Source organism: Corvus moneduloides, chromosome Z, assembly GCF_009650955.1.
Source record: "Corvus moneduloides isolate bCorMon1 chromosome Z, bCorMon1.pri, whole genome shotgun sequence".
In the NCBI taxonomy this organism is placed as follows: Eukaryota; Metazoa; Chordata; class Aves; order Passeriformes; family Corvidae; genus Corvus; species Corvus moneduloides.
This window is the reverse complement of record NC_045511.1, coordinates 41,834,545-41,861,974: the sequence shown is the minus strand read 5'-3', so window position 1 is coordinate 41,861,974 and position 27,430 is coordinate 41,834,545. Positions and strand designations below refer to the sequence as shown.

At 38.5% G+C, this 27,430-nt stretch overlaps 1 protein-coding gene across 6 annotated transcripts in view; it reads left to right on the top strand.

Moving 5' to 3' along the window:
* Window positions 1-27,430, top strand: part of VPS13A (vacuolar protein sorting 13 homolog A) — a 110,064-nt gene that overhangs the window by 41,334 nt on the left and 41,300 nt on the right. For all 6 annotated transcript variants that reach the window (XR_004237810.1, XM_032097544.1, XM_032097545.1 and 3 more), the window contains 21 exons: window positions 1,262-1,434; window positions 2,884-3,040; window positions 3,400-3,479; window positions 3,735-3,794; window positions 3,873-4,029; window positions 4,458-4,574; window positions 4,657-4,760; window positions 5,213-5,380; window positions 6,023-6,330; window positions 7,047-7,194; window positions 8,092-8,242; window positions 17,272-17,396; window positions 18,080-18,249; window positions 18,841-19,061; window positions 20,190-20,422; window positions 22,783-22,875; window positions 23,347-23,703; window positions 24,476-24,577; window positions 25,861-26,019; window positions 26,136-26,397; window positions 27,257-27,417. Coding sequence is in view for 5 of the 6 variants with exons in the window: in XM_032097544.1 (XP_031953435.1) it covers window positions 1,262-1,434; window positions 2,884-3,040; window positions 3,400-3,479; window positions 3,735-3,794; window positions 3,873-4,029; window positions 4,458-4,574; window positions 4,657-4,760; window positions 5,213-5,380; window positions 6,023-6,330; window positions 7,047-7,194; window positions 8,092-8,242; window positions 17,272-17,396; window positions 18,080-18,249; window positions 18,841-19,061; window positions 20,190-20,422; window positions 22,783-22,875; window positions 23,347-23,703; window positions 24,476-24,577; window positions 25,861-26,019; window positions 26,136-26,397; window positions 27,257-27,417 (3,506 nt within the window). In the remaining variant the exon portion in view is untranslated. The remainder of the gene's footprint in view (window positions 1-1,261; window positions 1,435-2,883; window positions 3,041-3,399; window positions 3,480-3,734; window positions 3,795-3,872; window positions 4,030-4,457; window positions 4,575-4,656; window positions 4,761-5,212; window positions 5,381-6,022; window positions 6,331-7,046; window positions 7,195-8,091; window positions 8,243-17,271; window positions 17,397-18,079; window positions 18,250-18,840; window positions 19,062-20,189; window positions 20,423-22,782; window positions 22,876-23,346; window positions 23,704-24,475; window positions 24,578-25,860; window positions 26,020-26,135; window positions 26,398-27,256; window positions 27,418-27,430) is intronic.

Here is a 27,430-nt window from a genome sequence, read left to right as displayed (position 1 = left end):
GACTGTTAGAAACTGCTGTGTTTCTGTAAACAAACATCTTGACTTCTACTGGATAAAGCAGAAGATTGGCTGTGGGAGAACCAGTTGTGTTCAATACTGCCTTCCTATTCAAAACAGCTTAGCTAGATCCTAACATTTCATCTAGTTATTACATTAGAAAAATAATCCAATATATCAGTGTTATTTCAGTGTCAGTCATGTTTGTGATGCCAAAACACTCAACTGGAGAAACAGAGAGCTAAACTACTACTCCTTTCTTTAGTTAATGATATATGTGGTTAGCAAACACTAGCAAAATTACCAGCATAGTTAATTTTTATGTCTACTTTATAGCTTTAACATCAGTGTGTATGTGGCATGTGTAGAAATATGTACTTGTACATCTTCATCTGTTTTTATATGAGTTCCTTTAAGTGTCCAAGGTAGAGTGGAAATGTCTTTCAGTTCTTAAAAATTAGGCTGAAATGAGAATGCATGTTGGAAACAAGTAATTTGAGAAAGTAATAGCTAGATTTAGAATTGAATCAAGTCTGATTTTTAATCTATGCTTTAGATACAGCCATGCAGTCCTTTTAAATGATTTATGTTAATTCTCTATCTTCACCCTCCAAGAGCTCAGAGCTGCTTTTAAGCTTTAGAAAATACTTCATGTAATTTGTTGAGTTTTTTTAGAAGGATATTTCTTCCACAGTTACTTTATACTTCAGTGTTTTTGGTTTTTAGGTAAAGGAGAAGACCTTCGCAAGACAGTGCAATCTATTTATCTTGGTTATATTTCTGCAATAAAGTCAAGTAGATTAAAAGCTTGATAGTTCCTAGGAGTCTCTCTGAAATGGGAGATCTACAGCTGGGAGAAACCCCAAGTAATGTGCCTGATACTGAGGCAAAGGCTCCTGTACTGTCAAGAGCAGTCTGACCAGCAGACAAATTAAGCTGTTAGGTCACACCAGAGGCAAGACAATGCATCGTTTGTGTGCTGTCTTTTGCAAAGCCACAAGTGAAGGAATGCTGACGAAGGAATTAGCTAATGAGAACTGAAGTTTATGGTGACGTGATGGAGGCAGCTGTAGGTGTGGTGTAAAGTTGTGAAGGCAGGAGTTGAGATGGTTATGGAAACAGATTTTATTGGTTGTTAATTGTCAGCTAGATACTTGTATGTTTAAGCTTTTATAGATATAGATGTAAAAACTCTAGGTCACAGTACTGTAAAATACTAGCTGTGTAAACTGCATATGTAATGTTGTTGTGAACTAATCCTTAGAATCAGAAGAAGAATTTTATGATGCACTAAGCAGTCCTGTGGAAGATGTGCCATTTTTTGAAGCCCCATCTGATTCTCTCAAGCGAGCCGGCAGTACAAGGCGAAAAACCCTACGTAAACAAGAATCTTTGAAAAATATGACAGAATTCCAGCTAAGGTTTGAAGTAGCTGAGGTAAAATTACTTTTTAAATTTCCCTGAAGCGCATCAGGGAAATTTTTTTTCCTTGTTTGTTGGTTTTATAAATCCATGTCTGCAGAGATATTAATTCCCCATTTTTTCCTAAAACTATTATGCAGAGCTTTTGCCAAGTCGTAGTTGTGCTTCTGTATCCTTGTCATCACTGAAATGCTTTGATTTATCCACTTGATTTCCCAATTCACTTTGTCACTGAATTTCTTTACCTATGGCTCAGAAATCACATTACATACTTGTTTTAGCTAAATATGTGCTTGTGACTTGATACTGCTGTGGTTAGTGAGAAAACTTCATTGATGTTTTATCTTGTAAAAAGCACCATATTTTTCTCCTCTAGTTTTTCTCAGTTGCTGTTGTCCATACACATGAATCTGTAACATCTTTGTTATGAAGAGTTTTCTGTGTTCTTGCTATTTCAGGCTTTGGGGGAAAAAAAGGAGTATTTTATCCAAATGCAAGAACACTTTCTAACTGTATCAGTTCTTCTTGTAAAAGAGGTGACCTCTTAACACTTAATGCTCCTGCTACTCACTGTTTTTTACTTTTAATTTATTTAAAAAAATAAATCGTACAAATTCAGTTAACTTTATAAATTCTGTTTTAGGGTAGGGCTCACAGAATGTCTTCAACACATCACAGCTAGCTTGTAGCATACTATATACTACACCTTTACTACAGATAAAACTGAAATATACTGTTTGTGTGATGACAAGACCTTATTTAAGAACTACTAGTCTAAAAGGAAGATGCTGTGTTTTACATTATTCTCTAATAGCAACTAACTTTAAATCTTTAAGAAAAAAAAATGGGAATCTATTAGAAATCACCTCTGTCATCCTCATAGTTTAAAATTACTTACTGGATTTTGTTTTGATTTTCCTTATTTGTAGACAGCATTACATGGAAAGGAAGAATACGTATATTTGTTTGGTTGTCAGTCAGATACAACAGCTCAGCTAGGTCTTTATTTAACAACAGTATTGTCATGCGTGGGTGGAAATGTAGTAAATCCTCTTGCCTGACATTCTGCTTGGGAATCTAACTCTTAGCAGGAGAGTTCAGAGAAATTCCAGTGAAAGTAGTAAACACTTTGTGCTAACTGAAAATCTAGTTTTGACTGTATTGAACATTGCTGAGTGCTGTACAGAATTGTTTTTAAAAATAACTTAGTTTGTTACTGTTACTTTGGTATTACATGCATGAATGTTTGAAGTTTTTGTTACAGTAACAGCAACCAGTAATGCTTGTTGAATTATTTTTTTCCAAGGCATTGGCTGTATAAAGTTAAATGATCAATACACAAATAGACATTAGCCAATAAAATATAAGTAAATATGTTATATCCTGTATAAAAACTAAGAGGTTTTTATACCTCTTATGGTCCCTTACTGGTTTTGGATGTGTGTTTTGGTTCTTTTTTTTCAGGTCTTAATTAAGTTATGCCGTCACACTGGTAATACTGAGATGCCTGTGCTCCAGCTTGATATTTTGGGCTTAGGCACTGAACTTAAATTAAGAACATTTGACATGACTGGAAATGCTTTCCTTCGTGAAGTTGGTCTTCTGTGCCCAGAGTATATGGGTAAGTATTTATAACTTGGTCAAGGAACTATTCACAAATAACACTGTGAATTTGTCTTCGAAAACTCTGTAGGGCTTTTGTCAGATGAGGAAGATTTGCTTCCTAAGTTAAATTCAGGGCTGAGGGGAAGTAAAGCAGGAACTCATCCTCTTGTTAGTGTTTTGGTAAATATGTTCGGGTGCTGATGATTGTAGAGAGACATTTAACTATTTCACGTCTGCAAAAGAAGTTTCGTGATTAAACAGGAATAACAGCTAGTAGCCTAGTTTGCAGTTTATAGTTAAGAAAGTTTTAATTTTTTTTCTTCTAAAAAAAGTAAATTTCTATATTCTCTTTTTTCTTTTTCCTTTTTTTTTTAGATGATAATGACAAGCCAGTTTACATAATTACTACATTGGATAATGTAGAAGATGATCTTCTCACTCTGGAGTATACAAAGGTTAGGAAAGAGTAGACTTAGCTTTTGAATTGTAAGCCTGTCACAAACATCACATTAACATGGAGCAGATGTTGAAGGTTTTTTCCTTACTTAGTGATGTTTTTAACATCTTGAGTGTCATGTGCAAAGTCTGTCTGCTCCTTCAACAGAATAAGTTTTACATCTTAAATTGTAGTGGTTTTGAAAATAAGTTTTCTCTAATGGAATTTGCGAACTTCTGATTTGTTTGTTTTATGTGCACTTTTGATGAAATAGACTGATATTAAGGGACCAGAACTGAAAACTGTCTGTCAGAATGTTCTACAAAAAATAAAGGTATGATATCTTTTTTTAACATAATTTTCTCAGGGTGGGAGGAGAGGCATACTGAATAAATAAAGATTTTTCTTTTAGGTGAACTTCTCTTCTCTAGATGTTCATTTGCATACTGAAGCTCTGCTGAATGCTATGAACTATCTGAATAATCTTCTACCCAAACAAGGAACTAAAGTTGCCGAAGAACCAGTCCATGAAAAAACAGAGGAGAAGAAGGATGTTCTTAAAAAATTAAGTAAGTTTCTTTATTATTGTTTCCTTTTTTCATTCCTCTCTCTTCACTTAAGTAAGGAGGAAAACAAATGTATTTTCTATCTTTGTAAACCTGTTAATGATATTTGATATGAGAAATTTTGCTTAGGGCTATATATACTTAAAAGGTTGTATCCTTGACTATGTGCAGTTTTCTGACACATAGGTCAAGGCGTACCTTTGCTGTGTGTTGGAGGCACTGAATCATTGTAAATAGAAAACCCATAAATTGTTGTCAGGTTTTTTTCGTTTTTTTCCTGGTATGAATTAAGACTTTTGATGGCCTTACAGTTATTGCGTTATACTTGAAGAGCATGAACATCTTGCTTGCTGTGCAGTTCAAAGGGATACCAAAATACTACATGTCCTCACTGAAGAGTGATAACTTTTGTTATTCTTTATTTCCCATAGCATCAAAAAAATCGAAGTGTGACGATGTTGTTGACCTCATTATCTGTGCGGATTTATCATGTTTGCGTATTTTTATCAGAGAGAAAAACCGCAGAATAGCTGAAATTCACATTGAAGGTAGGAAGAAAACTTTAATCACAAAGACATAAAACTTTGTAACCGTAACAGTGTATAGATTTTCTATGTCTCATTTTTTGAGGTCTGGATAGCCAAGTGATCGTGAAGAAAGCAGCAACGAATGTGACTGCAAAACTGAAGAACATCATTATTGTGGATTCTGATGAGACAGCATTGTATAAAAAGGTGGGCATATGCATGTATCATTGAATTTTTTTTTGAATGGATGTTAAATTAAACTTAAACTTACTTTGTAGACTCTACTCTCTACTGTGATTTTTTTCAGTCATGTTTTATGTATTTGTTGAGAGTAGCATTCTCTGTATGACAGATTGATTTTGCTCCCACAACCAGTAATTATTAGGCTGATATTAATTTGTGCAACTGTGATATTCAGCTGCTCATTGTGCCTCTTACTCTGTTGACTTTAGCGAAGAGAATTATTCAAGCTGACACGTCAACTGAGTATTTTCAGCTATCAATGGATTTTTTTAATTCCTTTTTTTATTTTCATATATTGTTGAGATATTTGAAGTAAAAATGTCTTAGTGGTGTGAGGTACTGCGTTTTGTTTTGACGTTAAGTTTCTCCAGTATGTAAGGTTCTACAGTAGAGATACTATTTTTTTTCTTCTTAAGGCTCTTTACATCACAGAAAAAGAAGTCTTCAACTTCAGAATGGTATCATATGTGAATGCTACAGATGGCATTGCATACACAAACATGGATGTTGTTGACAATAGTATTTACCTAACTGTTGGGTGTATTCAAGTAGTTTTTGTCAAAAAGTTTGTTTCGTCTATTTTGGTAAGTTAAATTTTCCAGATACTGTTTTTTAGCATATAGATGAAGTTGTCAGAGCAAGAAAGGGATAAGAGTGTTCCATATGGGGTGTTACCCATTTGTGTAAGAGCTCCGATATACTATTGTAAAAACTTTACTGGGATTGATGGTTGGGCTATTTATTTTTCCTCTACATGTGCTTTTTACTGTGGAGCAGATGAGTAAGCAAAAAGGTTTGCTGTCATTAATAATACTGGTTTTCTTAGATGATTTGTGACAGCTGTTAAGTATACATCCATTCATTATTTTTAACACTGAAATATAAGTAAGAAACCCTGAAAATTAATGCCCTTTCCATAAATTTTGCTAAGTGAATCAATCTTTTGCTGCTTGTATGATTAAATAAAACGTAATTCCTACAAGTCATGTTACAAGGTCATTGCTCTTACTGTCTAATTTTCCAATATTTAGGATAGCAATTTATTTTTATGTATGCATAATTTGTCATATTTGAGGGAAGATTATCCTATTAAAGAATCTGGACAAAGTATATAGCAAAAATAACATCTTAGGATGCTTTGCTGTTTAAATAACTATGATTCATAGTGTTTTTGAAGTACTGTAATTCTTAATAATTAATTCCTGAGACCTGTATTCTTTTCCTAGGCTTTTATAAATAACTTTCAAGCTGCCAAGGAAGCTCTTACTGAGGCAACTGTTCAAGCAGCAGAGAAAGCAGCTACAGGTGTAAAAGAGTTAGCAGAGCGTAGTTCCCGTTTGGCACTAGATATCAATATCAAAGCACCTGTTGTGATAGTTCCTCAGTCAGCAATGTCTGCAAATGTCCTGGTGGCTGATCTTGGTCTGATCACTGTGAAGAACCAATTCTTTATTGCTAAAACAAAAACACGGTATAATCTCCCACCTGTTATTGACTCTATGACGGTGAAATTGAGTGAACTGAAGTTATACAGGTAATGTAGTGTCGATATTTTTAAAATCCATTAAATCCTTTTGGTATTCTTCAGTTACAGAGCTTTGAGGAGTTGTTAAATAATTAGTTTATGGTTGGTGATTGACAGATACACTATTATCTTGGAATATAACAGCAAACTAGTGTTTTTTTAAAGCAATGAAAATGTATGTCTTAGGAAAAGAGCAATCTACGCATCTTTAAATAGAAGAATGTTTGAAGCAAATGTTTGTTTAGGGTAAATTGTGTATTACTGTATATTTATGCATTATTTATTACTTTGGGACAGGTTATACACCTATTTGTATTAGACTATTTTGATGGGGTTTTCAAGCTATGCATAGCAGCAAAGGTACTGAGTTAGCCATAAAGAACTGTTTGAAAATGGTCCTTGGTGCAGGGGATTCATGAGGGGAGAGGGAAGGGAAGGGGCTTTTCAAACACTGTTGAAGAGTACTGAGGAAAGAAGGAATAGCTCTCCACTGGAGAGCAGGTAAGAGGTCCTGACTTGGGAGAGTTTGTGTGTTGCGTGCCCAGTACTTCCTCCCTGCCAAGGGAAGATGTCTAGTTCGTGGAGTAAGGCTTTATCTAGAGCTACTTGGGGTAGTATAAGGGCAGTTTTATAGCATTATTTAAAAAGATGAGGAAAAGACAGAGATGTGTTTGTTAGAATGTGAAATATGTTGAAGCTGGGAGTATTGTTTCTTCTTTTCACAGGTCTTACTATGAGCAAGATTCTTTGCAAACTGAAGTACAGTTGCTGCAGCCAGTCAATCTGGAAGTAGCTGTTGAACGAAATTTAGCTGCTTCATGGTATAATGAAGTTCCCGATATTGAAATATCTGGCCGACTCAAGCCAATGAATGTAAGCACTCGTTTCTGAAAGAAACTGTTAAAATATGTGTGCAAAACAGATTGATTTTTCTCTATTTATATAAAGTCCAGGCTCAGTAGTTAAGGTATTGTTTGATTTCAACACACAGAGTAGATTTTGTTGTTTCATAGGGGAAAAGGAAATTAATAGATTTCTGTTCTAGTGTAAGCTCTGTATTTCATCTGTGATACTCCAGGAAGACCTTGTACTATGAATTACTGTTGCTAGTTAAAAATGGTTATGCTGTTCTAGGCTTTTACCTGTCAATGTCTTTCAATGAAGGATTGGAAAAGTTGGGGTTTATTGGTTTGTTCAATAGCAGTGCTGAATTTATACCTATGACAAGCCTGAATTGTAATTAGTGAGCTGCTGTGCCACATACGTACTCACGTACTCACAAATCTGTGAGGCCAGATGGGATTCATCCTAGGATGATTTAAATTTAACATTAAGAAATAGAAAGGTTGTGAAGTGTATGAGGAAAACCAACTTGCAAGATTTTGAAATAGAACTTTTAATAGTATTAATAGTATTAATAGTATTAATAGTATTAATGTAGAGTAACTAGTGCCTTGTCACTAAATGCAGATAAAAATTTTGGTTGACTGTAAGTCAAACTGTATATGTATGTGTTCTGACATTCTGGTTTCTAAATTGTAACATGGTAGGGAAATTTTGTGGATGAGAACAAAATAATGTGTGACTGACTTCCAATTTCTAGAAATTACTGCAAGGTGTTGTGTGAATTTGAGAAGAATGTTTAGTGTCCTAAACAGAGACTCAGATGAGATTAATTTGGTTTATCTGTTTATTTGTAAGCTTAGATTTAAGTTACCAAAAGTCATGTGAACAGAGTTGTTCTGATTTCCATTCCAATCTCTCTTAAAGCTAATTCTTAGTCAGGAAGATATTACCACAATACTGAGGACACTGAATGAAAATGCAGGTGAAAGCTCTGGTGCATCAACAGCTTTGCCAGAATTGAAAGCATCAACTAGTCATTCCAGTGAAATGCATGGTACTTCACAGCACTCTGCAGGTAATATTTTCTAAAATGACATAATCTAGCATTTTTAGGTATTACTATCTGGATATTACTTCTGTTGGAATTGCATTTATAAAGGATGCCAGATTCATTTGTGTATACCAATATTGTAGAATCACAGGATAATTAAGGCCTCCAAGATCATCAAATGCAACCTTTGACCAAACACCACCATGTCAACTAAACCATAGCACTAAGTGCCACATCTAAGTCTTCTTGAACACTTCCAGGGATGGTAACTCCACCACCTTCCTGAGCAGAAATTCTTCCTGATGTCCAGCCTGAACCTCCCCTGTCTCAGCTTGAGGCTGTATCATCTTGTCCTGTCACTCACTAGCTGTCTGTGAAAAGAGACCAGCCCCCCATCTTGCTCAAGTCGTTGTAGAGAGCAATAGGGTCCCTTTGAGCTTCCTTTTCTCTAGCCTGAACACACCCAGCTCCCTCAACCACTCATCATATAACCTGTGTTCCAGACCATTCACCGGTTCCGTTTCCCTTCTCTGGATTTGCTTCAGGACCTAGATGTCTTTGTTTTGTGAGGGACCCAGAACTTGAAACAGGATTTGAGGTGTCACTTCCCTTACTGGCTGAGTACAGGGGGACAATCACTGCCCTGGTCCTGCTGGCCACACTATTTTTGATACAGGCCATGATGACATTGGCCTTCTTGGCCACCTGGGCATAGCTGGCTCATGTTCAGCCACTACAGGGTCCTTTTGCCCCGGGTTGCTTTCCAGCGACTTTGCCCCCAGCCTGTTACACTGCCTGAGGTTGTTGTGATCCAAGTGCAGGACACATGGCATTTCACCTTGTTGAACCTCCGTTGGCCGTTGGCCATTGGCCTCAGCCCATCGATCCAGCCTGTCCAGACTCACCTGCAGAGCCTTCCAGCCCTCCAGCATATTGACACCCGTGCCAAACTTGGTGTTACCTGTGAACTGACTGAGGGGCATTCGATCCCCTTGTCCAAATCTTTGATAAAGTTTTTAAACAGAACTGGTCCCAGTACTGAGCCCTGGAGAACACCACTGGTGATGGCCACCAACTGGATATAGTTCTATTCACTACCACTCTCTAGATCCAACCATCCAGCCAGTTCTTAACCAGCAAAGAGAGCACCTGTCCAAGCCATGGTGTGCCAGCTTCTCCAGGATAATTCTGTGGGAGAAGGTGTCAAGGACTGCCCTAACATACACGTAATCAACATCCACAGCCTTTCTCTCTTTCACTAGGTGAGTCACCTGGTCAAAAAAGGAGATCAGGTTGGTCAAGCAGGACCTGCCTTTCCTAAACCCATTCTGAAACCATTCTGCCTGGACCTGATCCCTTAGTTGTCCAGTTTGTGCCATGTGATTGCACTCAAGATATTCTGCTCCCTACCCTTCCCCAGCACTGAGGCCAGCCTGACAGGCTTGTAGTTTCCTGGATCTTTCTTTTGTAGATGGGTGTGACATTGGCCAACCTCCACTCATCTAGGACCTCTCCAGTTAACCAGGACTCATGTTAAATGATGGAGAGTGAGTGACTTGGTGAGCTGCTCTGCCAGCTCCATCATCACTCTAGGTTGAATCCCATCTGGTCCCATAGACTTGTGAGTGTCTAAGTGGCACAGCAGTCACTAATTACTTCCTCATGTATTGCATCAGGTCTCTTCTGCTCCAGGTCTCTTCTGCTCCCTGACCCTGTCTATGAGCTCAGGGGGCCAGTTGCCCAGAGAATAACCATTTTTACTCTTAAAAGACTGAGGTGAAGAAGGGTTGAAGTATCTCAGCCTTTTCCTCATCCTTGGTGGCATCCGCATCCAATAAAGGGTGGAGATTTTTCCTTTGCCTGCTCTTTGCTGTTAATGTATTCGTAAAAACACTTTTTATTTTCCTTCACAGCAGTGACCAGATTGAGTTCTAGGTGAATTTTAACCTTGCTAATTTTCTCTCTACATGACTCAACAACATCCTTGTTCTCTTCTTCCAGTTGCCTGCTCCTTCTTTCAAAGGTCATAAACTCTGATTTTTACCCCTGAGTTCCTCCATATTCAGCCAAGCCAGCACATAGAGACAGTCTGATCTGTGCCTATAAGATTTCCTTCTTAAGGTACATCTAGACTTCTTGGACCCCTTTGGTTTTAAGGGCTTTATTGCCAATGCACTGTCTGAACCAGTGTCCTGAACAGGACAAAGTCTGCACTTTGGAAGTCCAAGGTTTTGTTGACACCCCTGACTATTGAAAATTCTTGTGTCATGGTCTCTGTGCTCAAGATGGCTCTGACCACAGTGTCTCCCACCAGCCCTTCTCTGTTTGTAAGCAGCAGATCCAGCAGGGCAGCTCCCCTGGTAGGCTCACTTCCCAGCTGTGTTGAGAAGTTACCTTCACACACTCCAGGAATCTCCTAGACTGCCTCCTCTCCACTGTGTTGAATTTCCAGCAGACATCTGGCAGGTTAAAATTTCCAGCAGACATCTGGCAGGTTAAAATTTCCAGCAGACATCTGGCAGGTTAAAATTTCCCATGATTTCACGACAATCATGAAACATCAGCCAGCTGATCATAGAATACTTCATCCACCTCCTCATCCTGGTTGGGTGGTCTATATCAGACTCCCACCAGGATACCTGCCTTTTTGGCTTTCCCCCTCATTGTCACCCATAGGCACTCAACCTTCTCATCACTATCCTTGAGCTCTGTACAGTCAAAACACTTCCTAATGTACAGAGCCGCCTCACCACCTCTCCTTCCTTGTCTGTCCCTTCTGAAGGGCTTGTAGCCATCCAGTGCAGCACTCTGGTCATCCCACCACATTTCCGTCATTGCTTTCCTGCTGCACAGTGGCCTCCAGCTCCTCCTGTTTGTTACCCATACTGTGTGCATTGGTGTAGATGCACTTCAGCTGGGCTACTGATTTTACCCCTAACCCTGGCATCCCATCCCTAGGCCCATCTTCAGTGAGCCTGGTCTTAATCCCATCTAAACTAAGTCTGGTTTAAAGCCCTTTTAATCAGCCCTGCTAACATGGGCAAGAATACTTTTTCTCCCTTCACGACAGATGAATCTCATCTGTCCCCAGCAGTCCTGGTATTGTATCAACTCGTCCTTGGTCAAAAAAAGACAGAATTCCACTGATGTCACCAGCCTTTAAGCAACGTGTTCATCAGGTGGGTCCTCCTGTTCATTTCAGCATTCTTCCCTGCTACTGATGGGGTCAAGGAAAACACCACCTTATGCTCCTGTGCCTTCAACCAGTCATCCTGAAGTCCTTTCTAATTGTCATAGGACTTTTTTCCTCAACCTCATCATTGCCAACCTGTACAAACAGAAGTGGGTAATAATCAGGGGGCTGGATCAGTCTAGAGGATCTCACAGAATCACAGAATGGGTCATGTTGGAAGAGACCACAGGGGGACGTCTAGTCCAACCTCCCTGCTGAAGCAGGGTCATCCCAGTGCACATGGCACAGGATTGTATGCAAACAGTTCTTGAAAATTTCCAGTGAGGGAGACTTCACAACCTCTCTGGGCAATCTGTTCCAATGTGTGGTCATCTGCACAGTAAAGAAGTTCTATTTGGAACTTCATGTCCATAACTTTCTGCCCTGTCCACCTCACTGTCCACTGATCCAGGCAACGCTTGCTGAGTTTGCCTGTAAGGATGTTGTGAGAGGCATTACTGAAAGCCTTGTTCGAGTCAAGGTAGACAATATCCAGTGCTCTTACCTCATGCATCCAGGTAGTTATTTCATTGTAGAAGGCATTCAGGTTGGTCAAGCATGATTCCCCCTAGGTGAATCCATGCTGACTACTCCTGTCTTCCATGGGGATGGAAGAGATGGCTTCCAGAGTGAGGCCCTCCATCATGTTTGCAGGGACTGAAGTGAGGCTGACTTGCTGGTAGTTCCTTGTTTCATGCCGTTTTTGAAGACTGAGATGACATTTAGTTCCTTCCAGTCCTCAGGCATCACTCCTAACTGCCACAGCCTTTCAAAGATGATTGTCTGCAGTCAGCTCTCTCAGCACTCATAAATGTATCCCATCAGGGCCCATGGTCTTGTGGATGTCAGGATTGCATAGGTGTTCTCTAACGCAATCCTTCTTGACCAAGGGAAGGGCTTCCTTCCAACATTCCTTTACTCTGGCCTCCTGGGTCAGAGATTCCTGAGGGCTGGTCTTGTCAGTGAAAACTGATGGAAAGAAGACATTCAGTAATGCTTCTGCTTCCTCTGTTACCAGTGTCCCCCTGTCAGAGACTGAAATATTATATTTTATGACTTAAACATTTTCTTAAAGGACTTTTAAAACTGTATTACAAAAGCTGAAGAGAACACTACCACACCCTGAATGGGGCCCCGGCTGAGGCCTGACACTGCTCGCTGATGAAGATAAGATAAAGTAACAGCTCAGGGCTGGGGACATTCACTGAGCACAGGCTTAACACCTCCAAGATGAGGACCACAGCCCCAGGGCTATCAGCTGCCAGGCTCAACAGACCCTCGAACCAAGGGGGGGAGGGAGGAGAGGCTTTGGGTATCTTGGAAAAGCCTCTGGTCAGAGGTGCAGTGACTGCCCATCCTCCAACTGTGCAGAGGAGCCCAGCTGAGGGGTCCTCACTGGGGGCGGGGGGGAGCTTATCCACAGCAGGAGGGGGTGACATGGCCCATCACAGGGGCCCCCCTCAAAAGGGTCCCCAGACTGAGCACCAGAGCCCCAGAGATGATGCAACAGACCCTCAGTGTTGCAAGGCACACTGTCAAGCTGGCCCCTGCAAGGGAGGCACGTGGGCGTTGGCACCTGGCCCAGAGTGTATATGAATCCACGGAATTCTGCACTCTTTGGCGTGTGGCGGCGTGTGGTGGCGTGTGGCAGTGTGACATGGCGTGTGGCAGCGTGTAGCGGTGTGGCCACGGCGGCGACGGGGGACCCTCAGCACCAGCAGAGCGGATGGAGGGGAGCAACGAGATGTCACTGAGACCCTCGGATGGGTGATCTGCTTCCATCTAACCCCTGTCACCTCTCCCTGTTGCCCCACCCCCCCACGCACACGTCTTTTTCTTTCTCTCTTTGTTTTCTTTTCCCTTCTCTTTGCCTCTTTTACTATTAAATAAAACACATCAATTTTTTGGAAACAACATCTAACCTCATTCAGTTTTAATCTCATTTCTGAGAATATTTTGAACCTTCTAAGTTCTTTCCAGTTTATGCTCAGAGACTTAGCTTGCTTTGCTTTTCTGGGTTTAAACTGGATCGTAACACCCCCCTCCATTTAGCAGTGGTCCCATGTTATCCTTAGTTTTACTTTTGTTATTGAAGAGGGCCTTCTTGTTGTCCTTGACATCCTTGGCCAGAACTAACTCCTGATGGGCCTTGGGCTTCATTGTCTCAACTTACCCTGACAACCTTTCTATACACATTCCAAGTAGCTTCACCCCACTTACATCTCCTGCGCATTTCCTCCTTATGTGTGAATAGTGGCAGAAGCTCTTTATTCATCCATGGAGATCTCTTGCCCCTTTGCCTGATTTCTTGCTTGCTGGCCTGCACTGGGATGCTAGTTCTTGAGCCTGGAGGAAGTGATCCTTGAATGTCAACTCCTCTTCCCTGCAGGGCCTGTTCGCATGGGATTCTTGCAAGAAAATTCCCTGAAGTGGCTAAAGTTCTCTCTCCTTAAGTCCATGGTTACAATCTTACTTCCTGCACTGTTCACTTCTCGCCCAATACAGAGCTCCACAATCTCACGGTCACTACCCAGCCAAGGCTGCCCCAACCCTCACATCCCCCACAAGGCCTTCCTTGTTTGTTAGTGTGAAGTCAGGCAGCACAACATTCCTTGTGGGATCCTCCACTGTTCATGACAGGAAGCTGTGATCAGTGCTTTTCAGGAACCTCTGGGCTGTTTGTGTTTCACAGTGCTGGTTCTGCAGCAGATGTCAGGGTAGTTAAAGTTCCCCACAAGAACCAGTGTCTGTGACTCCGAGGCTGCTTTGTGCTACCTGTCAAAGGCCTCATCCACTTCCTTCTCCTGCTCGGATGGCCTGTAACAAACACCCACAAGTGTTGATGCCTTTTCCTGGTCTTAAGAGTCATACATGATTAGGAGGGGAAAAGGGATTTTACCTTGGTATTTATTTTAAGGATCCTTAGGTGCACACTTCCAGGTCATATGCATTGAAATGCACCCCGCCCAGTATGCCCCAAAAGATCTAGTATAACATTATAGGTTTTACTAATTAGCATATCTATCAAAGATTCCCCAATGAGAGGCTCGAGTGAGCCCCCCTCCCCAAGGAGCCTTCCCCTGAATGGTTCTATCTTAGTTTACAGAATGTGTTCTGGAGAGGACCTTGGGGTCTGGGGCACACTGATCCCTAGCTACGAAGCTTCTAAAATGTTTAGACTCTTAGCTTGACAAATAAGTCCAAGAATGTAGGGAAAAAGCACTAAGAATACAGAAGTTGTATAAAAGGTATAACAGGGGTATAAAAGAAAAGGCAAAAAATCTTCATGGCATCAGTGTCACCCCTACTGGTCTGCCCTTTTATCCTGACCCATAAGCTTTTGACTTGCTCATCATCCATTGCAAGACAGAGCTTGATACATTCCAGGTGTATCCTCACATAGAATGTTTCTCCTAAACAGAATATAGCCCTTCATGACAATATTCCAGTCCTGTGAGCTATCCCACCACATCTTTGTAATTGCAATTATGCCAAAGTCCTTTGACTGCACACACATTTCTTGTTTCTCCTGTTTGTTCTCCATACTGTGTGCATTGGTGTACAGGCACTTTATAGAAGTATTTGTGCAAAGGGATGCCCCATAGTCTTGTCTTGTAGTTACATCTTTGGATGCTTGTACTCGCTGAATATATTCCCTCTTAAGCCTTATTTTGCTGCTTGGGTGATCACTGTAGTTCTGCCCTTCCCGCACCTTATCTCTGTCAAGCCTGGCCCTGTCCCCGTTCCCCTTCAAATCTAGTTTAAAGCTCTCTCAACAAGCCCTGCTAACTTCTGAGCTAAAATCCTTTTTCTCCTTTGAGACAGGACGACTGTGCTTGTTGCCAGCACGCTCAGTGTTTTACAAAATTACCCATGATGAGCAAAACCAAAATTCTGATGGTAACACAGAATTGTGTTACCAAGGTGTTCGTCTGCATGATTTTCTTGACAGGACAGAAGAGAACACAACTTGTGCTCCAGATCCCATCTCGTAGTAGTATCTCTTACCTGAGCCGCAGGGAGGCAGCAGACTTCCCTGTGGGATGGGTCCAGCTGGCATGCAGGGCCCTCAGAAGAGAGTCACCTGTAACAATTACTCTTCTTTCTCTCTTTTTAACCTGAAATTGTGATGCATTTGGTTGACTGACTTTCTCTGGGCGACCCTCCAGGTAGTGAAAGTAGACCTTCACCTTCACTATCAGTTGCTTCACCCTCAAGTTCTGGATCCTCCTACTTATTTCCTAAGGTTACCTGTGAAAGCAAGGGAGGTGACTCTCCTGCTGCCCCCAACAGGGACCTGTTTCCACTTCCCCCTTGTCTTTTAGATCCCCTCCTTCTGATGACAAGTGTTGGAGTTCCTCTGACTTGTGCTGAGCTTCCATCTCCTGCATTTCTCTCAGGAATTTTCACCAGTCTGTTTTTCTGTCACACCCCCTGATACTCTTCAGCCTCTCTACTTCATCTTTAAGCTCAGCCACCGTGCTCAGCAGGTCATCCACCTGGTCCCACTTCACACACATGTAGTCTCTTCTGCCTTCTGGTGCTAATGTCAAGCTCAAACACTCCCTGCAGCCACAGCCCTGGACAGCTGCATGCTTCTGAGGAAGCTCGGTCTGGGTTGCTGTGCTCCTACAAGCAATGGCTTTTGGCTTTATGGAGATGACTGTTGTGTCTGTTCTCATGGGGTAGGTGTAAAGCACCAGGTGAGCTCTCCTCCAGAGCTGAGATGGTCACTGTGCCCTCCTACATGAACTGCTGCAGCAAGTGCTGTGTTACATCCTTCTGATGTGCCGTGTCCTGTTTGCCCACTTTTTCACTGTGCTTCAAGTTGCTCATGCTCCCTAGAGTCTTTAAATCTCCCTCAGTTGCTCTGGCAAGGCCCTCACGATATTGGCCTCACTTATGAGAGCTTCTAGTCCCTGCCAGGTCTCTCCCCTCTCTTAGGTTTCCCTGACTCTGGGAACCCCGTGCCAGGCTCTCTGAGGTAATTTGCCCTGCAGTTGTAGGCACTGCTGCTGTTGTTGCTGCTGTCGCTAGGTGCCTCATTGGCTGAGGCAGTCAGTTGACTGCCAGTGCATCTCTTATCTTGACATTGTGGTTTAAGCTATATCCGATGGTAATGATAATGAATAGGAACAACTGGACCACCGTAGTGAGTTTTTGAGCATGACATGTAATGTAAGGACTGTCTTGTTTTCCTGGCCATAATGCAAGGCAGCACTTAAAGGTCTGTCGACTACATTTGGTAACATCCCAAGTTTGGAAAGTTCTCTTTCCTGTGTATGCTGGTTTTGTTGCTGTTCAGATTTAGATCTGTTTGTCTGTTGTAATGATGACACCCCTGAAAGTTGTTCCTAAACAATACATGTTATTGCCCATCGACTGTTCAGGACCTACTAAAAACAAAAGCAAGTGAAGTTAAGAAAACGATCTTTTGCTGCATTCCTTTATTAAATGCAAAAACCAGCAAAAATGTGGCAGATAAACAAATGAGGATTAAAGTAAATTTGTATTCTTTGTAAGAGTCTTGCACACAGTACTGTGTAACATTAAGGGGAAATTGTACATTTAAGTTTTGAAGATGGTAAAAGCTGCATCTAGAATATGTAAGCAGAGTGTTTTATATTCTCAAACATTGTGTGATTTTGTCAAAAGTAGTTACATAAAGCATGATGCATACATGCTAAGTGTAGATGGATTTACCTGTGGAGAAAAAGGGAAGTTGCTGTCTTTATGGTCATAAGTGAGGATGTTTTGGTTTTTTCCTTATTTGCAGTCAGGTAATTTTCTTAATACTAACCATTTTTCTGATTTGTGGAAGGTGTAACTGTTGTGACATCAGCTGTGGTGGAATTGCATTCACCTATGAAAACAAAAACAACACTAAAACTGGACTTCAGATTTGACTCTCTGACTTTAGTGTTGTATAGTCCAAATTCAAAACAGGTAAGTATAATTTTGGTTACAAAGAGAAATCAGCAGCTTTCATGTTGCCTAGAGTCCTGGAAATGCTGAACAAGAGTAGCTTAATTTATGACAGAGAAAGTGTGTTCTAGCAATAATAACAAATGTGATGGAAATGATGGAAGAGCTATTTTAGCTGAATTGTTTGGCCGATATTACAGGAAATAGAATAACCAGTGGTAGCACATAATGTGTGGCATCTTCTGTCACCTGACTAAAAATCTAATGAAAATTTATATTAATTTAAAATACAGCTTGGAAAAAATGCAGAGGAATGAAACATATTCATTAGTCACATGTAGAGATGTGTACACAAAATTGTGGAGAAAGATCCTTAAATTTGTCAATAGGAATGCATTTATATTCATCTTGATTTAAACTTAGAAAACTTGTCACCAGATTTCTGACTGGAAGTTTGTAATTAATTGTAAACTTAGGTCTCTCACTAATGGCAGGTTGCTTTAGAAAGATGGTAGAAGGGTAAAGCTTTGCTCTTTGAAAGTTTTCTCTTGTATGTTGTTGATTGGGGTTGTCTTTTTAATTAGTAGTGGGTTTATTTAATTTATTATTATTGAAAATATTATCAGTTAGAATAAAACTGTGTATATAACACCTATATATTATTTTTGCTACCTGTAACCAAATCTACATGTTTGATTTAACAGGTTAACAATTTGGATCAGAGAGATGACCTTTTGAAGCTTGCAGAGTTTAAATTAATTCTGATGTCAGCTGCTCTGAAAATGTTATCAGATGGTTCAATGAATGCTTCAGTCAAACTGGCGAACTGTACATTAGATGATAAAAGACCATCAATCCAGAAGGCTACACCAAGGTCTGTAATTTTACATAATTTACTGTTTATTAGAAATGTTTCAATTTTATTAGTATTCTGTTAAAACCACAATTGTTTTAGTGTAGGGGTTCTTAAAGTACGTGTTACTGTGGATTTATGTGTCTTACTTGCCTTTTGTTCCACATATCTTTATGAGAGACCGATATAAATGCTAGATACAAAAAATTAAATAAACTGAACTTTAAATATTAATCTAATAAATGCACATAGAAAACAATTCCACTTTCCACTTTAATGAAATGCTAAGTAAGACTGAGATGATGTTTCATGAATAGTAACAAACTTCAGTAAAGTGTAGTACTTCTGATATGTAAATGAGGAATTATGTTCGTTTGACTTGTTAAAATTATGAACACCCTTAATTGCCAGTGTATGGGATTCCAGTTAGTTTTAAAGTTATATAAAATTTGTGTTAGTGTTTTTATTGGTCATGTTTTAAAATCAATAGTATTACTTTTTAAATTCGGTCTTGTTAATGGATTGCAGCTGGGATGAGAATCTTGAGTGTTTTTCAGTATTTGTTGCTGGCTCTTTATTGTTACATTAAATGCCTCCTTAATTGTCTTTCAGAATGCTGGAAATGAAACATGGATTTGAAAAGAAAGTTATGGTGGATATAAACTACAAACAGGGGAGAGATGGCACTATTCTTGATGTTATTGCTCAAGAGATATACCTTTGTGCAAGCATGGAGTTTCTAATTACTGTAGCAGATATATTCCTAAAGGCTAATGCAGAGAGTGCTGCTGCACAGAGAAATCTCAAACAGTCATTACCTTTAAAGGACCAAGGTATATACCAGTATATACTGGAAATAGTTTAAAATTTGTATTTAAATATCAGCTTAATTTTGGTTGTAATTGTAATACTATGTAAAAAATATAATTCTCCTTTTATGCTATTTCCCATGTTTATGTGTATAGAACAGCTTCCTCTAACCATTGATGTTGCTTTCTTTGCATCATGGAAATAGATTCATGACCTTTAGTCTTTGTTTCCAAGTGAAGTCTTGTCTTACTAGACAAAGAAGATACATAAAAATGTATGTTTAAAATAAAATGGGAAGAATAATGAAGCGTGTTGCACTTACACATGGAATCAGCCTGCCTGATATTGCTGCCTAGAAATGTTGTCATTTCTTTTGTCCACTGATGTGCATTTCTTCCTACATCAGAAAACAGATTTTTAGATTGAGTACCTGACATCAAAAACTGGTCCATTCGAGCAGGAAATACTCTTTTTTTTCTCCTCAGGTGTACCAAAGCAAGTCCCTGCTTTTTTGGTGGTGTTTTCCTGTGCCCTAAATACTGTAGTTGTGTTCTTCTCAGCCAGGCCTGTTATGATTATTTGCTGATGATCAAAGTCCAAATAGATAAGGAGGTCTTATATGAAAGTATATTTTTATTGCGAGTGGTTACATTAAGCATCAGTAAATGCTGCATTATTGTCCTGTGGAGAAATGTGGGTTTGCTACTCCAGAGAGCAGAAAATGTGCCCAGCATCAGTCTTATCAGAGTTGGCAGATGTAGGTATGGAGTGAAGCTGATAAATTTGTTAATGTCAGAGATAGTAACAGTGGTGATACTGTTACCCTTTTCATTTTGACAGAGAAGCTTTGTGGAATCTTTTGTTGCACCCAAGAGTAATTAGATATTAAATGGTTTTGTGCCTGCAATGAAGAGCCTAGAAAGAAATAAGTCAGTTGCAGGGATCTACAAATTTGCTGACACTAGTTATGCTAGATCTTACCCCTAAATAGTTTAGGCCTCCCCTGTAAGTTACAAGAATTAAATAACTACTGTAATTAATATTATTAAGTATAATAATTATAAATTAATATTAATAATTAAGTCACAACAAGCAAATAATTGAAATGTAATCTTTGAACAATCAAACCAATGTAATTTATATTTCTGAAGCACCTGTGCAGCCTGTATCTACGATGGAAATGAACATTGTTGTTAAAAACCCGGAGATTGTGTTTGTGGCTGATTTAACAAGAGGTGATGCTCCTGCGTTGGTGGTTACAACACAGTGTGAGATGTTCATTAAAAATAGCCCTGAGAGGTACAACATGACAGCTGCTGTTAAAGAGATACAGATGAAAGCATGCCCATTTCTTCCAGAAGAAAGGAAAGGGAACATTACTACGGTGAGTTTGCTCACTACGGTGAGTTTGTGTGTATTTAAAAGGTGCTGTGTAAGTTACACTACTAAAATACAAGTATTTTTGGAATGTTCTTCATTAAAATGTATACTACAGATATATGAGTAAAATTTGGTGGTGAACATTTTGTTGATTTTATTCTCTTTTATCTGATATGCCTAAAGCATCATCTTGATCTATGGCATTGGGGTTTGCTTTGTATGACAAGGTACAATGAAGAACCCCAAGGAATAAAATGTTAATTATCTTTCATATCCCACGTAACCCAAATAAATAGAATTTTTTAAGTGTATGCTATTTCAAATGCAGTATAGTAAATTTGGAATGCTATCAGTCTAAAACTTTGTATTAAATAACTATGTAAGAGAATAACAGTGTCACAGAAAAATGGGAAGTGCATATTATGAAATAGTTTACTTACTGTATGTTGTGCATCGATTCCTTTATGTTAAGGTCCACAGATCTGTTATATTAATGCTGCCTGTTTATATTTTGGCAAGAAAATCAGACTTGCTAGTTACTGGCCAGGTGGAAGTGCATTGACTCCTGGAGCTTCTTTCAGCTTTTCTGCCTCTACAGCAGACTGTACCTCAGTTAACTCTGTGGTGATATTTTAGCATCAGCGAAAAAATTTAAATATCCAACAGTTACACATGTCCTCAGACCACAGATGAATTTTGAAGAGCAAATGTTTTCAGCTCTCTGTTAATGCCTGCTTACTTACAGAGTGGTGTAGGAAAGATCAAAGCTATAAGCAGAAAGGAGTGGGGCTTCCCCTTCATCTCAATTTCAGGTAGAATCATAGCAGCTCAGTTTACTCCTTGGGTGTACACAATCTTTAATTGCACTAAAATGTTAACCTAGTCATTTAGAAAGTGATGCACTTGGCACTGATAGCCCCAACACAATACAAAGATGTTCGACATCCGTTCTTGTAGTTGACAAACATGGTATAAATGTGACTTTCTTTGTAGAAAGCTATTGAAAGGCTTCACACCAAGTTTTCCCTTGTTCCCAAGTTTACAGGAATATCTTCTGATGGAATCTCTTATCTCAGACTGTAGGAACAGGGAAAAAGGCCTGAATCTGACAGGATGCTTGTGCTATAGATAGGGAAAAAAAACTTCATAGGACACTGGTTTTAGTGCTTAAAACAGTACCTTCCTTGAAAGATTCAGAAAGTTCTTGAGAAAAGTCAAAAAAAAAAATAGATTTTACCTGCAGGTAGCAGCATAACTGCTCCTTTTTAAAACGTGTGTAAGCAAACCTCTGAAGCCAGGTTTTCTAAACAATCTAATTTTAGTCTGGTAAAGTAATTGGGTTACATGAATTCATCCTTTTGATGACAAAATTATCAAAACTTAAAGAGACCTTCAGTATCATTTAGTCCAGCTGTCAACCCAGCACTACCATAGTCACCCCTAAACCATATCCACAAGTGCCCTGTCCAGACGCCGAGTAGGGAAACTAACCTCCAGATTAAAAATAGCACCAATGATGAGGGGTTTTTTTGTGTATTTCTCACAAGTGTGTTGGTCTAAAGAGGAATATGTTATTTTTCATTCCTGAATATAATAAAGAGTAAGAAAAAAAGGTAATTTGAGCAGTATAGTATAAAATAATATTGTGGACAAAAGCTTCTGTTAGATCAAATTCATTTGGGGAAAGTGTGGTCAAACTGATTCAGGGTGTATCTATGCCTCCAGCATCTGATGCAGACATGGAGAGAGATGTCAGAAAAGATTGCAAAATCAATATGGTTTGAAATTATAGTTTTTGAAAGACTTACTATCCTAGATAGGGATTGGAGAGCAAATTTTCATATCTGAACAGTGTCAGTAGAGTCTAATTACATCTGAGTGCTCTGTTAATAGCATAGCACTGATTTTGTTTATAGCATACCTCTGATTTGGTAAACTTCGTCAAGTTAAAACGTTCAGGGACTGACTGCCAAACAAAGTTGGAACAGAGTGGTTGTGATTCCAACAGTTACATTGTTATTCAGGAAAACTGTAACTGTGTTGTTGCTGTGTTGCAACTGAAAAACTGGTTCTCAGAAGTCAGAGGCATGGTGGTGCAGTGCATTGAAGGCATCTGCAGACTTTACCTAAAAAGTGGAGTTACTGAAGTATAATGTGTTTTACTGTAGCTGACATTTCAATCTTTAATGATAATTCTGGATACTTTTTTCTTTCAACATGTTTTTAGTGTTCAGGTTTTTCTTAATTTTGAAGAACGAAATAATGGTAAGTTTTCTTCAGTACTTGTTATGTGTATGATTTCAAAGTAAGTTTTTAAAAATAGTTTTTTCTCTATATGACATGTGTTTTTACTTTATTGTGTAGGTATTGCAGCCTTGTGACTTCTTCTTTGAAATGAAACAATCGGGTACTAATCCACAGACAGCTGATCTAACGATTAAATCTCTAACAATAGAAGTAAGTAGACGTCTATTGTGTTTTTAGTTTTCTACTTCGCACTCAGCAGGCTATGAAATTGCTTCAGGAATGACTGAAGTGGGGAATTGTTCCTGTTCTTCATTAGGCCACCTACCTGTTTAAGCATGTCAAAACAAATAAAATTGAAAATGAACAACTCTGTCGCTATGCTTCGGCTTTGAAATCTGTGTTTTATGAAATGGCATGGTGTGCAGAGATAAGTTTTGAAGTGCTCAGATAGATCATTGAATGATGTAGTTTAGAAAGCTTCCATCTGGAAATAAGGTAGGGGCTGAAAATCTGAAAAGATCGAACTATAGCTTGTGGAAGGGAATTATTTTCAAACAAGAGAGCCCTGTAGAATACTCAAGTGTTTTGTTATTGTAACATACGCATTATACTTTTGTGTCTGAAAGTAGCTGTTTCTGTACTAGATTCTCATTTCCAGTTATTCCAATTTCTTATTTGTAGGTTTCACCAATAATCATAAACACAGTAATTACTATTACGTCAGCCCTTTATCAAACTGCAGAAACAACAGAAGAAGAGATTAGTCAAATTCCTCCTGACTTGTGGAATAAGAAAGATATAAAAAATCTGAAAATGTGGTTTCTTGAAGAGACAAATGAAAATGAAGATAAAAATCCAACCACTGAACTGGTTCCTACAGGAGAGTCATTGAAAATTAATATAGAATCTGTTTTTCTAACACTTGAAGCTGGAGTTGGGCACAGAACAGTACCAATGCTTTTAGCCAAGTCCTCATTTGCTGGAGAAGTCAAGAACTGGAGTACTCTAATCAACCTGCATTCTCATCTTGAGCTAGAGGTGAGGAATCCTACATAAAGAAACCAGAGTTTTTCGGGATGCTAAATCCCACTGTCTAAATGTTATATACACGTTATTTAGACAAGAAAAGAAAAATAACCCTCATATTTGATGACTAAACTCCTACAGGTATGTGTTGTGGGAGCACGATCGGAATGAGGTGTTAAGATAGTTAAATTAAAATGAAAATCTAATGCCTCAGATGTAATGATAATTAATGGCACAGTAATTGGTGTTATGCAGCCTCACATTTACGCTCTTTGCAAGTTCCTAAAGAACTTGCATCAGAACCTGTTGCATCAGTATTAAATGTTGGAATGGCAACGGGCTAAAACTCTCTAATAATCTTAAATTAAAATTGCAATAGAATATATCATGTGTTGTTTCTATAAAATACAAAGTAGTTCAAGTATTGTTCATAAAACACCCAAACTGACTCATATTTGGAAATTAGTGACATAAAATTCAGTGATTGTTGTAGGTAGATTCTTCCTTATTTATAGTGCTTTTGAATTCCAGTGCCTACTGTTTAAGGCAAAATTATATTTTAAGTGGCACAATTTTTACCACTTTTTTGGACCGGGGACTTTACAGTAGAGACTTTACTGCCTCATTTATTTTTCTAATGTGTTTGTTTCATCTTATGGTGGCAGCTGAAAGTGCAATCTGATTATGAATATTTTAGATTACCAAAATAATTAATATACTTGTAAATCAGAATTTTTAATTTAAGTTTTATGTAAATTCCTAACTGCTTTCTGGATTTTGATAGGTACATTATTTTAACGAGATGTTTGGCGTGTGGGAACCTTTGCTTGAACCGCTAGAAGTTGAGAAGACTGATTTATTCAAGCCATGGATTCTTGAAATCAAGGTATAGTTTCCAAAGCTGAACTCACATATTGCATTTCAGTACCTTAGAAAAAACAAATGCTCTCCACCTTTCATCTAACAGTTTTGTTCTTTCTTGTTGGTTACTGAGAGTTTTTTCACAAGTAGTGAATGAAACTTGTACAAGGAAATACCCAGACTCCCACATCTGTGAAATACTGTCTTTCAGGTGGCAAAATTTTATTCAAGTTGCTCTAGGTAATCGTAATGGCTTTATATCACTTTTTCTGTTAGGCCATATGCTAATGATGCATTCAGTGACTTTGGAAAGACAAACCACTGCTCTTGTTCTACAGTAGTAGGTGTAGCAGAATTGTATTGGAAAAACTGATAGCTGTTGAGCAGCACGAAGAGTCCTGTGGGAATAGTGCTCTTACCACTTCATTTTCATCTTTCGTGGAAATAGTCTAGCCTTTATCTAAGGATGGGAGGTACCTTTTGTTTTTCCTCCTTCTGTCTTAACTGTTTTATTTAATTGTTTTCTGACTTTTTTCGAAACTGTTCAAGTATTTTTAACCTGAGACATAGCTCAGAATAGAAGACCCGCCCTTTTCTTAGGACTATTATTATCAAAAACTTCCTACAGTAATACTCACAGAAGGATAAAGATTATGGACTGGGATACTGCATTTAAGAAACTGCTATTAAAAATATCCCTGACAATTTTCCATAAAGGTACGAGACCTAATGCAGGAGAAAGGTAGAAGATAATGAGTAAAACCTCATGTCTTCTCACCCAGATATGAAATATAACATTTAGAAATACATAATTTCCAGAACTGTTGGAGGCTGGAGAAATGTATTCCATCAGATTTTTTTTATTTTTTCTTTCAATCAAATGAAAACAAAATAGTTATTTAATTTGGAAACATATAAAGACTAAATTTGGGGACTGTTTTAACACTAGGAAATCAATTATATGTAACTTCTTACACAGTGTTACTTAATAGGTTAAGATGAATGTTATCACACAGTATTTACTGGATATGTTAGTAGTTACTATATATTTACTTTTGAATAATCATAAATTTAACTACTGTTACAGGAATTTCATTGACTTTCTGAATATATAATTTGTCTCTTGTCTTATTTATTCTCTCCCTCTTTCATTTTTATTGGAGAATTAAAAACATGAACAACAACAACAAAAAAGAAAACCATGGCAGGACATAGGTATGGGAAAGGGAGACATAGAAAGTCTTGAGGTGAAACTTTCTTCTACAGAATGAGTGGTCAGATGAGAATTCTTTAAACATCTCCTTTCAGATGAAGAAGGCTAAAAAAGCGCTGTTTGAATCAGATGAAGAAGAAGAAGAGACCTACAAAGTTCCAGAATATAAAACAGTAATAAATGTTTCCTCAAAAGACCAGCTCAATATTACACTTTCCAAGTTAGGACTGCAAATGTTGAGTAACTTGGGCACGGTAAGAAAGATTTCTTAACTATGCAGTGTTAGAATTGCTAGATGAATGTTTGCAGAGATCATCTTGGTGAAGTCTTATTCAGTATGTTGGTTTTGTATTGATTCTTTGCTTTCTAGGCATTTGCTGAAGCAGCTAGTCAAACTTCAGACATCTTCAAAAAAGACCGAGCACCTTTTGTAATAATCAATTCTTTAGGACTTCCCATCACGGTCTCGCCTAGTGATTCCTTCAGTGTCCTTAATGTTGAATTTGGAGCAAAACTATTTCATTTAGAAGACAGAGAGTGTTTAAATATGGAATTTGTCAGAACTAGAAATGAGAGTGACCAGTTCACAGCAATGACAACACTGAGTAGGAAGAGATTTTACATTCAGATCTGTAAGTTCCAAAGTTCGTACATCTCCTGTTTTTATAAATATTTATCATGTGTAATACAGTGTCTTGTACAGTTCAGTAAATTTTGGAGGACTACATAACATGAAAGGAGTGTTTCTAGATGTGTGGCAGTATTTGAAATCTTGCTTTAGCCTTTACGGCTAAATATGCTTCTTAATTTTTGCAGCCTAGGTTTTCTACTGTGATAAATGATTTATGTAACAATCTTTATTGCAGTCAGATATTTGTTTGCATTGATATGTTATTGCAGAATTCAACTGCTCAAAATAATTTTTGTTTTAGAATTGATTCCTGTGTATATGTGTGTTTACAGAAGTTACTCTTAAGAGGGATGTTTTTAAAAAAAAAAGTTTTAAATAATTTTAAACAAACCACAGTTAAAGCTAAAATTAAAATTTAACTGTTTTTAATGGTGTTTGTGTTTACAGTTTGAAGTGATTTATTGTAGCAATTGGCAGTTTTTAAAACTCGACCATATGACGTACTAGTTGAATTGTTTTTACAATATAAAAGCTGTACCTTGTTAATAAGCCATTGTAAACATTGTAAACATTTCCTGTGAGGCACTAATTTTATTTGCAGTAGCAAAACCCACTTAAATGTTTGAGTGATGGACCCATTCGCTCTTTTCCTTGTAGCAAAAAAAGAATCTTTGCCGTTTCCTTAGTAACACTGCAAGAGCAGCGTATTAAGAGTGCTGCTTGTCCTTTTTCATCTGACGGGCATTTTTTTATTATTAGATTGAATGACACAGAAAATTCTATTGAATGCACATTTTTGTCTTTCAGCTCTTTCTTTATGCTCCTTTTGAGTGTTTCATGTCTCATCTCGCAAATTCTAGGTCCGCATAATCATTCTGCTGTGGAAAAGATTCCATTGACAAAAGTGGGTCGATGTATTTACAAAGTGCGACACGAGGAATCAGGTGTTGAAAGGTCCATTGTCTGCCAAATTGACACTGTTGAAGGAAGCAAGACGATAACTATACGTTCCCCTGTTCAGGTCATTATATATC